Source organism: Ostrea edulis, chromosome 7 (assembly GCF_947568905.1).
Source record: "Ostrea edulis chromosome 7, xbOstEdul1.1, whole genome shotgun sequence".
Lineage (NCBI taxonomy): Eukaryota > Metazoa > Mollusca > Bivalvia > Ostreida > Ostreidae > Ostrea > Ostrea edulis.
Window position 1 is genome coordinate 45,720,674 of NC_079170.1, and position 16,035 is coordinate 45,736,708.

Consider the following 16,035-nt stretch of genomic DNA (forward strand, 5'->3'; position numbering starts at 1 on the left):
TTTTCATTTATTATTGTTGTCATTTCTACACAAACTGAAACATTTACTTTGAATAGAGTTATCTGCCCATTTATCAATCTTTTTTCGTACATAATGCAGGATGGCTCCGCTTTTCTTCTTCCTCATCTTTTATAATAAAAGAAATTTCGCAACAGGATACAGACTCTGTAATGTCTTCATTTTTATCGTAATTCATTAGCACCCATATTTTTTTTAACATAGAAGACAACCACCCATACAAATACATTTTCCCAACTCACCACTACCCATACAAATATATTTTCCCAAATCACCCCCACCCATCCAAAAAAATATCAACTGCCTTTCCCCCCCCCCCTCCCCCCCCATACATTTTTTGCTGGAATAGCCCTTACCAAATTTTGTATAATACCTTGTGAATAAAATTCCTCTCAAAGATTTATTTCTATCATGCACAAATTTTAATGATATAAAGATTTTGCAAAAACCCATGACGTCCGACAAGGATGGAATTACTTTAAGGTTAGGTACTGTTTCTGTGTTATTGGATGTGATTTCTAAACTTCGGATCATTAATGAAATTCTGCCCATTAGATGTCTTCCATGTCTGATTTACCATGAAAGAAAGATATTATTACCCCTACCCTGATTTTTTTTGCTCACAAACAGTGGATGGTCACGAATCGCTACCTGTGCTCTGTTATTAGCATAATTCTTATTTCATATTACAGCAAAACACACTTATAGTGAAGCACAGGGGACAAACCATTGGTTATAAATGTAATTTGTTATATCCAATAAGTTCAATGATATGTTTTAAAACTACAGGGAACGGAAATCACTTTGCGGGGAACTTTAACTTTATATAAATGTGTTTGATGTAAACATATCTTTACTGTATTCTCAGGAAATGCATATTTAGAAGTCATTTGATATTTAAATGCATTTATAGAAGTGAGTTTCATCATTTTCCATTTAGAAAGCAATCAAATTGACTTTAGATCAAATAGGGTACATACATTTCACATGACGATTTCTACTTCACAGGTACTCTGTTCAATTGCTGACACCAGGAAACCTGCTCGCCAAGATAAACGGAAAAGATTCCATAACTTCGGAGGAAATTGAAGAAATCAACAAACTGTTTTATGACGCCAAGTCCTCAGCCAAAATTCTGGCGGAACAAGAGGACAAGTACATGAAGTGAGAAATGTGTCAGTGACCGGAAAGTGGACCAAAGTGAAGGCTAAAGAGTGTTGTGATAGGAACTCGACGATGAACAGCGCGATGATATTAGAACATTGACAAATTTTGTCTCGTTGAAGAAATCTCGTTTTAATAATTCCTGAGTCATTTGTTACATATGCTCATTATCAAAAGACTTTTTTTCATGACTTGTACATGTGTGTACTTCCACATAAATATATTGAAGACAGTACATTGTCTGTGTATACTGAATCATTCCTCAGGCAGGTCTTACATATCACTTTATTGGTATCAAGTGTAAATTCGCCTGTTAGATGTACCTCTTTTTGCCATTGGACACAAACTTTGAAGCCCATCTAAAATCAAGTAACATGATATCATATTGATAAGATATGGTACACAAGAAAAAGGCTCATGGGTGTAGACATAAAATGCAGCAGGATCCACTTGCTGTATAAGCAGAATTTTTAGCAAGGATTTAAAGGGAATGACTCACAATTTTCCTTCAAATTTTGTTTTTCACTTTTAATGATCAAAAATCACATAAAAATTAAGGTTATACATTATCACAGAAGCTCATTTTAGAGAGTTTATTATTTGTTTTGTAAACTAAGATTATGGTATGTTATTGTTTACAAATTTTTCAAAAGAAATGGATATTGATCTAAGTTTATTTTATCTATCACATTTCAAGTATTCTTTGGGTAAAATTTGTCATCTAAAATTAAGATGCTTTATATTACAAAATTAATATTTCACTGGTTTGTTTGTATACATAAAAAGACCCGAGTCTTTGTTTACATAGCATAGATTAAAGGTGAAAATATTGCTTTTATTCTTGCATTCAGAAGGTCAAAATTTTGGCTGTCAGCATTAAATGAGTTATATTCTTAATGTTTAACATCAAAAACGAAAATATTTTTGTCAAAAATCGTGAACCAGTCCCTTTAATTTTGGCATTATTAGTGACAGTGTTGAGATTACTGAAATTGAATATTGCTAAATTAAATATTTATTCCATATCGTAGGTAATAGCTATTTTTCTTGGAATTCCAAAGCCGCTAAAATTAGCTCTCGCTAACATATATGCCCATAATTTATGGAAAAATTGCTAAACATGTGTCTCGCTGAAAATACCACTGATATGGTATATGGCAAAATTTTATGTAATGATTAATCACAGAGTTTTTAAAATACTGGTCATTTTATTGATTTTACCAGTTCGAACAATGAAATGTACGGTTAGTTTTTAAAGGTTCAAAGGAATTTTGGTGGTCAAAACTTTTTGACAGAGAGATTTCTGAAATTCTGCAAAGGAACAAAATGAAATAAACAATGTTTTATTTCTTATGTAAAAGTTATTCTTTTTACAAAATATTCTCCTCAAAATCACGGATATTATTTGTAATCATGTGGCCATCAGGCCTCTAAACCATAAACTGAGAATAGACTTGCATCAAAATTTTGATCACTTATATCGTAAGATTTATCTAACATTGGTGTTAAATAAAATGCTGGTTTATGAAAGAATCAAATACAAATGTATATTGAAAATTTTATTTGTTTATGAAAGTTATTCCAAAAGTTAACTGGACTTGAAATTTAGCCTTAAGTCTATTCTTAGTTGATGGTCTTGAGGCCAGATATTCTGATCTCCAATGTCCAGATAGCTCAGTAGAGTACGAGATTTGGAGACCTGGGTTTGAATCTCTGTCTGGCGTGCAGCATTATGTTCCCTTCCCATTAGTTACATTTGGTGCCATATAGTCTCGTGGAACTGACGGATAAAAGTACCACAGGCACCTGGAAAGTACCTGTTTGGAGATGAAGACCCTGGGTCATCGATGGGTGAAGACGATTCCAACATAGTGTAAGATGGCAGTAAATTATACACTCTACAGTAATACATTTAAAAAAGTATTTGTCTTCATTTCAAGAATAACAAATGCAACAGTCAACTGGCTAAATGTGAATCCTATAACTAATATTAATGAAAAATACCAAAATTTTCAAGAGCTATACTTATCATAGATGGGTCTTATGGTTTGGTGCAGTGCAACTGTTATTCAGCACCCTGTGGATCAGATATAAACAGTATTTATGAAGTCGGAATCATCAAACTTCGTACGCATATACATATTCCCTTGATTAGAGGAAAAAGCCAATATTTATGCCCCTGCCACAAAGTGGTTGTGGCATATAGTAGTTTTACCCTGTCCATCCATCCATACTTCTGCCACACCCAGCTTTCCAGACTTTTTTTCTCTAAACGCCTTGAGATATTGAACTGATTTTTTGTATGCTGGTGTATCTTGATGAGTTACAGTTTGAGTTTGGTTCCGGTTCATTGAATGTTGATGAAATTGTGCCCCTTTAATGTAGAAAAATTTATTTATTTTTGTGGCTGTTAAAACAAAGTAAAGGATTATTGTTGAGGTCTTCATTGTACAAAATGTGTGTAACATACAATCTGAATACCACATTCAATGCTATACTTCAATGAATTTTCTACTTTTGACTTTACTGCAAGCGGGAGCATTCGTGTTGTGCCGACAGATCTAGTTTTCTTAGGTCAGACTTGTAGGTATAATCCAGTGTGGTATACGTTCCCATTAAGAATTAAGAGAAATAGGCCAATGTTACATGTATGTATTGTTAAAAGTTAAACTTACACAGGTAACTTTTTAGACATAAATTAAGATAGAAATTTAATTGCACTGATAAGCCAGGATAAATTTTAATTGGCTTTGGGAATATTGAGAAGATTTTTCTCCAAAAAGTAGTATGAAATTGTAGTGCTTTATTTTTTGGCGCAATTCATTTAATGTGCATTATATATAAATTGAATACCTGTATTTAATGGATGAAAGTAATGTTTGCTCATTTTATACGATATAAAGTAATTTGGGGCAGTTAAAACTAGTTTTTGGGTACTTATACATGCATATTTACCGGGAAGCAATTCTGTGGGATACCAAGACTCTAGATTTGTATACATGTATGTTATATCTTTCTTGGGAATTCATTAAAATAATCTCTGCTACAAACACAAAAAATGTTGCATGTTCCTACATTTTTCAATAATGGGGGCTTGAAAATACATAGTAATAATTGGATGCACAAAGACTCAGGGAAATCAGTGATTAAACTCAGGAAGTCCACGAGCACTCGACTGTCATTCATACCGATCATCGACAACAATTTTTATAGTCGAGTACTCGTTAAAGATAACTTTATTAATAATGTTTATCAATTATAAACGGTCTGTAAAAAATGCCCTTGAAATCCAGTTTGGACACACTTTAAAACCGATTCCATGATGGAAAAACGGCGAAATGTACACAATGTGAAACTAAACTTGCATTCTATGGAGGGACAGCAAACATATCACATTAAAGGCCGACATTCATCGGAATCGTTAAAATTAAAAATCCCTTTCGAGTTCGCCAAATTACAGATCCCTAAAAATAACTATTTTCATCATTCATTTTCTCAGAAAAAAGTATGACCTGTTTATTTCGCATTAAAAAAAAATTAAGGTCATTTAATTTCTATATTGTATTGCATGTTGATGTATTTTTCATGCTAGCGTACTTGAATATTAATAAACTCAAGCCTGACAGTCATAATTTTGTATCACAATGTTCTAGCAATTTAACTGAACAAATTTATAAACGGCTATGCAGATAAACAGTCTTTTATCCCGTGAACTTGGCTATCCGTGTCCGCTGAGGTGTGACCGACAACTTATGTACACTTGAACTCCCGACTTGTACCCCGTCAGTCCGTTGTAGTTGGTCCCCCTTCCCCGTACTTGACTAGGATATTCGAGTAGAATTGACATCCCTAGATTAAACAAGTCCCAGAAGCACTACTCTACATGTAGAGTTTGGCATGCTGCCATTCTGAAGACTTATTGAGACAATATACAAATGGCAACTTCGCACAAGGAAGTTCATGGCCCAATTTATTAAGGGTCCTTATGTGACCCTGACTAGAGAACATCTGATAACTTTGTATACACACTACTGTCAGAGACCAACTTTGTCTTTACCAATCAAAATATTTTTAAAACTACTTGATTACCACTAGCCTCAAGTATTTTATACACGTAACATGTATATACACTTTCGCTGAATTTGCTCTTAAAATACTTCCAATAAATATGCTCCATTCAATATATAACTGTTCAAAAATTGAAAACATTTTTCTCCATTTTTATTTCTTTCTTTCTCACATTTAATAACATGTACAAAATCCGTAATGAAACAAACATTTTCACTTACTACACCCTTACAGTCATAATCTAGCGTGTGACAACAATTATACACCATAACCAAACTGTTGCTGTCAAGCATCTCGGTGAGAAATAGTTCCGTGGTCCGATGCCAGAGGTTTTGCTGGAAACTTACGTGAAAGCTCATACAATGTTTAATTAGCATACAACCCTTTCATTACATGCTGTACTCAATTGGAAGATTTCATTTCTAACAAATATCAAATAATACATGAATATAAATAAAGTCAAGAATACCTGACATTCTTACGATCATTTAACTATATACAGTTTAAAAATAAATACAGCTGTTCAAAATGTAGCCAATAATTTATTTTAAGTATAAAGTTTTTTTTAAGATGATATAATTCACAGCAACTTCAATTGATAACAGAAGTAAAAGATATGAACAATCTTTAAAATGAAATGTCATATCTGTTGTATGAAAAAGCTGATGGAGAAATGAATTGAGTTTATAAACAGTTCTAAAACAATAGCGTGCTCATTCCACCCATTTCACTCTGTTCTTTAACAAAGATTTCAAAATACTGGTAGATAATGGTGACAGCTAACAAGATACCAGTTCCACTTCCAATGGCGCCTGAAATAAAAACAAATTCAAAATGACTATTTCTGTTCCTTTCGCACTAACATTTATACTTTAAAAGATTTAAGTTTGACTTTTATCTAGCTTCAATAAAACCAAATCTGTACGTAAGTTATCTCCCCTATAATATAGGTATTGCCAGTGATTCAACACGCACATGCCTGTAATCCACAACTACTCCTATTCAACTGTTTAAAAGTTATCTCCCTTCAATTTCCAACACTATATAATGAAAATTTACCTAAGAAATCGGCTAAAACAGACAAAGCTCCAATACAGAGACCCCCAAAAGCTGCGGCGGTGGGGATGTATCGGTTTAACTCGTGAATCATGGACTGCTCTCGGTGTCCTCGCATCACCATTTGTTGATCTTTCAGTTGTTTTGCAACCTGTTAACATGTAGAGAACAATTTAAAATTAATGACGATTTGTACCAATTTATTTGCTTGTCATTTTGACTCAGTTCTTCATTCTTTAACCTTCATTACAGATTTTCTCTATCTTGTAACACTCTAATAATCCTGCATTACTTTGAATATTTTCAAACATAAAAGACAGAAAGGATGTAACATCTATTTTTAATTTACAGCTGTAGATAATAACTCACGTCTTTAGCACTTGAGCCTGACACATCAATCCATGTCTTGGAGAAGAACGCACACGATCCCAGCATAAATACCATATAGAGAACAGCGTGAATAGGGTCCTCTGCGACATGTGACAGGGTCTCGGGGGGAGACAGATAGTAACACAGACCTCCAACAGGGTAGGAACGGGCGGGGCCGCCACCTCCAACATCCTGACAAAGAAAGGGTGCAATTAGTATCTATATTGAAGACAGAATTCCATGTTTGCATGTTAAATCATCAAAATTTGCTTTGTAAATGATATACAGCATCATTACAAATGTCAAATACCAGGAAACAGACTTTGTGCTAATTTAAAAAGAAACAAAATTTTTATCTCTATTGTTCTATATGTATTAAACCTACAGTGTATATAAAATATTTCATAGAAATATTTTGGACAGATTCTTATTTACTTACAGCCCAAACTCCAAGTAAATTGATCAAGAAATTTCCACTGAATTTTGTTGCCAGAATCTGAAAACAAATATGTACATTCATTACGACAGTGCATAAAATAGCGTATACGGAAGTTAAACCAAAAAAAATATCAATATCCCCTAATCCAATATAAAGTGAACTGAAAGTATACACAATTGTTTAATCATAAAGATCTGCAAATACAAAATACACTGACATACCTGAGAAATTAAGTAAAGATTTGATACGAGAGCAGACTGGAGAATGATGGGAATATTGGAGGTGTAGAACAGTTTGATTGGATACGAGCTGTACTGACCCCTGTAACGGGCAGATTTGATTGGCAGATCCACACGGAATCCCTGGAATGTAAAGCAGAACCATCAATACAGTAATCCCCAAGCATTCTTTGGACAAAATAAAATCTCCCTGTCATGCTAAAATACATTTTGCCAAACTATTGCTTCTTTCATCTACACAGAACTTTAGTACTACACTGCAAGCTTACTAATTTAGTCTTGACAACCCCAATATAAATCTGTGCCACAAATTAAACAAAACTACTCACCTGGAAGTAAATGACAATACCAAAGACCATGATTGTGGCCAGCAGGTTCATCAGATTAGGGAGGTTCTGTCTGTAGAAAGCTTCTCTCAGGGCTCGCACTTTGTCGTTCTTGGTGGCCAGAAGGTGGAATAAGGCAATGACAGCTCCTTCAAACTCAGTTCCTGCAATAAAAACATTCCAATTTGAGAAATGAGCCTCTATAGAGAATTTCATATTAGGCCAATTCAACTTAATTAGTAGATTATCATCCTGGGTCACCAAAAAGTATGGGGCGGGTGGGAAGATTTAGATTTTTTAATTATTATTTTCTGAGAAAAATATTAAAGACAAACGAGTTTTTTTCAACAGAAGTGCATCATTTAATTAATGCCAGATGGATATCAATCTATGCCATTTTCACAGACGAATTCCAAGTTAAGCTTTAATTTCAAACAGAAATATATTAAACTTCAAGATTTACGCCTGTAAGAACGCAAGAAATGAAAACCATATAGATCTATTTTCTTTACATGGCTTTTCACGTTGCTATACCGGAAATGTAAACAAGAAGTGTAAATACCGGAGTCGGACATGAACATTTTTCAGAAATCGCAAGTTTGGCAAAATAAAAAAATTCGGTGTGGACCAATTTTATGGGGTGGGCGGGGATGATAATCTATCAATTAAGTTGAATTGGCCTTATTGATATCCTCATACACCATATATGTATAATTTTCAGAAAAATCTCAACAATCAGATGATGCAAATTCCAGTTTAAACCACTATACTGGTAAATTAGGCCTAAATAAATAAGGTGTGTGTTTCCGGTTCCCCGACCGACCCTAAAATATATTAGCCGACCCTGAAAAATTTATACACTGATACACTTCCTGGAAGTAAACAATTCCGGTTTCAGAATTAGAAATCTAATCTCGATCATTTCCGTGTTTGAGAAAATACAATCTAATTGAAATTAGATGTTGGATCCGCTTGCATACTCGCTACACAAACATCTAAAAACATCCCATAGAGGGTCACGTCAGAGGTCAAATTCGGTATCACTCTAGACTTATCGGCTTCAACAAACATTCAATGATATTGCCAGCGGTGATTTCATTGGTCAATCGAATTTGACCTCTGACGTGACCCTCTACGGGATGTTGTTAGATGTTTGTGTAGCGAGTATGCGAGCGGATCCAACATCTAATTTTAATTAGATTGGAGAAAATACATATTCCTTTACGCATTTAACAAAAATGTTATGAGAGTGATTTCTCCGGGAAGGAAGGGGGGGGGGGGGGGGGGGGGGGGGGCGGGGGCGGCGTGTTTGTCTTGCCAAGCATATTGCTGGCAATTACGATAGGAAAATGCAAACATCAAGAGGGAAAAAACTTTATGACTACGGTAAAAACAATGAATCATTGTTTAGTATTTTTGAGAAGCATCATGAAGGGCCATCTGATTGGCCAAAACACTGCGAAACTACAATGTTATGTTGGCCAAATAAAGCGCATTCCAAAAACATGGAGCCGTATGAAGTTCAGGGCAGTATTTCTGTTGGTGATTTAGCCAGATTTGAAATGAAATATTTAGAGTTTATTTGTGAACCAGACGTTGACCCTACATTAGATGCAGGGTTGTTAGTGGCAGCTGAATCGGCGACCAAAAAAGCTATTGATGCCTTCCAGGTTTTAATGTCGAAAAGACGAACATTTCAATATTAAGAAAAAAATATCCAGGTAGCTTTTGCATAACTATGTCGGTGTAATATGCATTTCTCAAAATAGTTTTACATGTACACAATATGCTTTAATCCTGATATAAAATGTCATATTGTCAAAGTTGAATTTTAAACAATAAAATGTTCAAATAAAATAAAATATTTACCCTACCTACCTACCCTATTTTTTTCAGGCTGGAATAGGAAACACACTATTCATTTGTCTTGGCCTTATATACAAATTAACAGAAGATTCAATGTACAGAAATTGCTCGTATAATTTTACATGTAATTTTTGTAATCCACTATTACAAGTACATATATGTTTTATCTTATTCTTGATACAAAATCAATCTTTAAAAAAGTGTCCGTTTTGCAAAAATGTAAACTCACGAGAGCCAAGATCATAGATTTATCTAATGGTACATCTATACAGACCTCTGCCTGTGTTGACAGTAAATTATAGATTTATTTATGGTATATCTATACAGACCTCTGCCTGTGTTGACAGTAAATTATAGATTTATTTATGGTATATCTATACAGACCTCTGCCTGTGTTGACAGTAAATTATAGATTTATTCATGGTATATCTATACAGACCTCTGCCTGTGTTGACAGTAAATTATAGATTTATTTATGGTATATCTATACAGACCTCTGCCTGTGTTGACAGTAAATTATAGATTTATTCATGGTATATCTATACAGACCTCTGCCTGTGTTGACAGTAAATTATAGATTTATTTATGGTATATCTATACAGACCTCTGCCTGTGTTGACAGTATATTATAGATTTATTTATGGTATATCTATACAGACCTCTGCCTGTGTTGACAGTATATCATAGATTTATTTATGGTATATCTATACAGACCTCTGCCTGTGTTGACAGTAAATTATAGATTTATTTATGGTATATTTATACAGACCTCTGCCTGTATTGACAGTAAATTATAGATTTATCTAAAGGTATATCTATGTTCTATACAGACCTCTGCCTGTGTTGACAGTAAATTATAGATTTATCTATGGTATATCTATACAGACCTCTGCCTGTGTTGACAGTAAATTATAGATTTATCTAATGGTATACATATATCTGTTCTATACAGACCTCTGCCTGTGTTGACAGTAGCAGGACTGAAGGCTTTCCATACAATGGTCTCACAGATGTTGGTGGCGATGAAAAGAGAAATTCCAGAACCTAACCCGTAACCTTTCTGTAGCAGTTCATCTAGCAGGGAGACGATTAAACCAGCCACGAATAACTGTTTAAAAGGAAAATACACCAATACTAATCAAAAGACACATGCTATGTTTAATGGATGAACAAAAACACCTCTTCCGAACAAATATATTTACCACCTAACAACCCCACCAGCCAGTGCTTACTGATTCTGGTGTGTGTATCTATCCAATATCAATCAGTTACAATAGCATATAAATAACAATTTGATATTTTAACGTTATAAAATGCAAAATGATAGTTTCTGTACCTGGATGATGATAAGGAGGCAGACTCCAGCACCGATTTCAGCTGGTTCACCGTACATGCCAGTCATGACATACACGATAGCCTGTGTCACCGTCATTACCATAGCAAACACTGTTAAATATAAATATATAGGATCAGCTCTTTTTTTAATTCCCCTATTTACTATGTGAAAGTAAATATGCAAATACAATAACAGTGTCTCTGATGCTTACATTTCTGGGCTCCATTAAAGAGTGCACGGTCCTTTGGTGTGTCACCAACCTCAATGATTTTGGCACCAGCCAACAGCTGCATGATGAGACCAGATGTCACAATTGGTGAGATTCCCAACTCCATTAAAGTTCCTGAAACATAACAGTTGAATATATTTTAAAATTATGCTATGGCAACAGTTCAGCCATGGTTATAAAAGTTTTAAGAACACATAAAAATAGAACATGTACATGTGCGAGTTTGTAATAAAAACTCTTCAGTACTCAATAGCAAGGAGAAAATCATCACCTCTGTTGGAAGCCATGATGACTCTCATCCAGTAGAAAGGGTCAGCTGAGTCTGAGGACATGATACCAAACAGTGGAATCTGTCAAAAGTCATAAACCTATATAATGTTTGATAAGTTTATAATGCCCTAAAATAGAGATATCATGCAAGAATTCAAATCTTCTTATAAAGGTGAGAAATATCATTACCTGACAGCAGACCAAGAAAATAAAGAGTGTGATGGCAGTCCATAGCACTTTCTCTCTGAACTGAATCTGAAAAGATATTGGGGGGAAATGATACAAACATGTGTAGAATATAGTGCAAACGAAATATGATGAAACAAATTCTATTTCATTAAATCAGTGTAAAAGAATCGCCCGAGATCACTCGCCAAGATCTATCAGGAGCATGTGATCAAGTTCTGGTTCTGACAGTATCGTTTGTAGAAAATCGTGTTTTAAGTCCCCCAAAATTGTGTTTTTATCACATGCTTTCAGAAATAGGGTAGGTAGGACTTTATTTTTTGCTATGTAGTAACAAAAATGTCTGTGTAAGTCCAGTGGATATTCAATGATCATGAAAAACATGAATGATCAATACTAAAATATTGTGTAAATGTCACTGAAGACTATGATAAAGTACTTTTCATCATCTTAACCAGGGATCGAAATTAACTTTTTTCACTACTAGCAAAATTGAGCTTTTATTAGCATTTTTCAATCGATTGTTGTTTTACAGGAATTTCAGAAAACAAGCATGTATCTATATCAAAATATAGGGAAAATCTTTTAAAATCTTTAAAGTGCAATAATAAAAATAATATTGAGAATTCTTTCATTTAAATTTTAATGAATTATCAGACAACATACACTTGTGCGGCGAACTCGCTGTCCAGAGATCTACGACCTATTTACAACGTCAATTCAAACTACACTGTATATCTTCAAAACTTTTGGAAATTTCATCTAAAAAATTCTAGTTGAAAAAAAACGCGAACTCAAGTGTTTGACTATAGACTACAGAAGGACACTGCGTGAGGCGCGACACTAACACTTCCATGTGTTGTTTCATGTAAACACGAACGAGATCAACATGCTTGCTATTTAAATCAGACGTCTCTGAGACGCCCAAAGTGTGCATGAAGTAGGCCATCTTGGACATCACTGACTGGGATGACCTTGGCCTTAGTTATTTATTCGATCAACGTTTACTTTTTCAATACTTGTATATTCATTCTGTAAAGCATTTCTTTGCACAAGACAAAATTATTGTAAACTTCAAAGTACAGCCAATAAACCATTGAAATTCGGGGGAAAAAATCGGGGTTTTTTTCACTCGCAAAAAGCTGCGATCACTTGTGATTTTTCACTCTCTATGTCAATTTTTAACTCGCATTTAGCGAGTATTTCCCCTTAATTTCATTGCCTGCTTAACTTAGTGTCATCACCTTTCCTTGGGTAGCCAACGGCAGATAATTATTCATAACTGGATTTTGTATCCCAAGCTTATAAATAAAGGTTCGGGATTGAAAAAATACAGTAGGTTCGGAAACCAAATCCAGACAAATTTTTGGTTGAAAATTATAAAATAACATTCTGAATATTCTAAAACAGAAAAGTGCTCAATTTGTTATGAAATAATTGTCAAATCATAGTTTGATATTATATCCTTTAACAATATACATAGTTAAATAATTAATTTTTTTTAAAAATTGTTTCAGTCATTATCACAGAATTTTTCAAAGAATACAACATATTTTAAGAATCAATTTTTGGGGGGAGGAAATATGGTATCTGAAAGGTGGTATACATTAAATTGACCATATTCAAGAGGAAATTGTTTGAGTTAGGCTGTTGATTTAAATCTATAATTATCATTCATTTCCTCCTAGACATGATCAATACTACCAAGAAAGACAGTGAATTTCAAGTTTTGTTTGAGATATTTTATTCTCAAATACTCATAAACTTACTAAATTTGAGTTTCCTTTCAGTTTGGTTTTGCAAAGCAGCTACTAATCATTTTTTCAGCAATAAGTATATATGAATGTAATAATAGGCATTTGTACCCGCCATGAGTGAAAGAAAAATTTTGCATCTCACCGCACGCAAGAATTCAACAAAGGGAGACAACTATATATGGCAACTCAGAAATTGCATATTAATTGACCATACTCCAAGCACTCCAGATTTATATTTGATAACTGATGACAGTCTATGCGAAAGTTTTTTTGACAACACAGGACATTCGGTCCTGTGTAATCAATGAACACACCGGACCGAACCAAATTTTGTCAGACCGAAAAACCTAATGTATAAAAGTGAAACACGTGAAAATGCAAAACCAAGGAAATCTTATTTATTATACCAGTAATACTATACCAGGGATCCTTCCCGCATAATACTTTAGACGGTCCATGCGGTTTTAATCATATTCATTTACGTATTTGGATTTGTGTGATAGTTTTTACTTATAACAAACATTTAAATGACTCCGCATCAAAATAGTAAAGCTCAAAACCGGACTGTGAGACATCGGACATACCGGTCCGGTGTAAAAAATGACGCATCGGACCTTAGGCACTGCACATCCGTCAGGTCCGACGTCTTTCGCATAGACTGTGATGATAAATTTACTTACAAATGGGTATATACATATATCCCTATAGCTAACACACATATACATGTTTAAAAAGAAAGCTAATGAAAAATTAAACAATACTATAAATGCAGGGATTCTTTTAGGGTTTGTAGAGGGCCGGAATTAAATTCGGTCCCATTCCCAATGCTGAAAAGCAGGTGTTTTTCCCACAATGATGCCTAAACATTCCCAAAATGATGGATTCTTTGATGAGAATATGCCATGAGCAGAGGGGCCATCCAACCTCAGTGCCACTCTGTTGCAAAAAAATCGGAGACAGTTTTTCCTCTGCCAAAGACCGGAAATTAAAGCTTGTTTATGCCAGCCACATTGATAACAAAATATCAAATGGTTAACTTTTTGCTTGTTTTTCTTTTTTTATATTCTTATGAAACAAATTTCCCAATTTCAATCAAATACTTGAAAACCCTTGCCCTGAATTCAACAGGTAAAAAAATCCCTGTAATGACACATATGGAACTTGAAAATTTTGGTTAAAATGGCATCGATTCGAATTCAAGCGTGAGGACATGCAGTTCCCCATTTTGAATCTTGTCCACTCATGTTCACGTCGTTCTGTGGTGTTAAATACAATCCTTAAAAGCATGTAAACCATATTTTCTCAATCATATAATCATTCCAGTTGTACTAGCTCTTCCATGTTTATAAATTTGCTAAACATTGGCACTAAATATGACACTAATATGCACTTTTTACATCAATTGCATGATATTTTGCACTTTCTGTGAATAGGTGTCATATCAAATGTTTAAAATTGTGTAACAAGATGTTAGGTTATTTATAGGTTATTTTGACAGCTGTTGGAATATTTTATTATCCTGTTATGGATATTAATACAGATACCGAACTTTTTGCTTTGCCCTCAAACATTGTCACACAGTAAGACATATTAATATGATGCATGCATTGAACACATGCCAACATCTACATTGTATTCCACCTTACTTCAATTTCTATGTTAAAAGTATGAATACAAAGACAATAGATCTATCTAAAACTGTTGGCAAGTTACAAGGTAATAAGAAATCAAATTATAGTATCCTATAATCAAAGAACAAAATATATGGTGTACCCCAACATATGGATTTCAATACACTTTAAAATAGTGCCAAGATGTACATACCTTACGATCTGGTTTAGATATTTCGGGTAAAACCGCACAAAACGGCTTTACAAACTCTAGAAATTTAACTGAAAAGAAAAAAATCAAACCAATGACAATTATGTTTTATATGTAAACAGTGTAAAAAGTGTCCACGTCGACACGTGAAACCTGTCATCAATTGAAAAACCAATAACAGGCGATTAAAATTTCATCTGGAGTTGTACATTTGTCTAATAGTACTTACTTCCCATCTTGGTCGTTACCAATTCAACGACCCTTCGGTATTTTCTTCTCTTGGATGAACTTTCAGTTGGCCAGGCTCCTTACACCGGGGATGCCAACTTCCACTTTCTTGAAAAAGGACACGTTCACGTGACTTCAGACGAGATCTCGAGAATGACGTATGCAGAGGTAGTGCGGAAAGGAAATATAGGTCACATTCGTAAATACCGGGAATATATTCCTTCGCTATCTGATCTTAAAAATAAATACATTTTGTGTGATATTTCCTGACTGATGGTAATCAAATTTATAGAGAATCAAATATTGAATGATCTGTATATTAATGAAAAATTTACTAGTTTTTATACAAGCTTGGCAGCACTGCATATATATTCTGCTGTTTTTCTTTGAAAGCAGAGTATTTTAAATAAAGCTTTTTGTTTTGTTGCCTCGTATATTTTTTGTTGTTGACAGACCACGTAAAAATTGTCTCAAGGAATTCAAATGACATCATAATTATTCACAAGAATCCCCCTCCCAAATACATGTACATTTTTTCTCCTTACCTCTCTATTTTTACTTCAATTTTAAATTTGATGAACGCGCTTTTAAAGTATCTATAAAAACCTGGTAAATCTGACAAGAACAATACAGAAATTGACAATTTTTATTAAAATTACGTTG

The 16,035-nt window shown here is 34.0% G+C and overlaps 2 protein-coding genes across 2 annotated transcripts in view; one reads left to right on the forward strand and one right to left on the reverse strand.

The window, feature by feature from the left end:
• The window catches only part of LOC125655576 (ruvB-like 1), an 11,307-nt gene extending 9,893 nt beyond the window's left edge, over nt 1–1,414 (forward strand). Inside the window, exon 10 of the mRNA XM_048885902.2 lies at nt 1,027–1,414. Within this exon, the coding sequence (XP_048741859.1) occupies nt 1,027–1,186 (160 nt within the window). The 3' untranslated portion in view covers nt 1,187–1,414. The remainder of the gene's footprint in view (nt 1–1,026) is intronic.
• Nucleotides 1,415–5,386: 3,972 nt separating this feature from the next.
• On the reverse strand, nt 5,387–15,534 carry LOC125654790 (protein transport protein Sec61 subunit alpha). Its single transcript, XM_048884849.2, has 13 exons — nt 15,374–15,534; nt 15,148–15,215; nt 11,570–11,635; nt 11,382–11,460; nt 11,093–11,224; nt 10,882–10,991; nt 10,500–10,653; nt 7,683–7,843; nt 7,336–7,476; nt 7,115–7,171; nt 6,676–6,867; nt 6,310–6,457; nt 5,387–6,062 (listed from the first exon to the last, which is right to left on the reverse strand). Exons 1-13 carry the CDS (start codon nt 15,378–15,380, stop codon nt 5,947–5,949), a joined length of 1,431 nt encoding a protein of 476 aa, XP_048740806.1. The 5' UTR covers nt 15,381–15,534; the 3' UTR covers nt 5,387–5,946.
• Between the last annotated feature and the right edge of the window lie 501 nt (nt 15,535–16,035).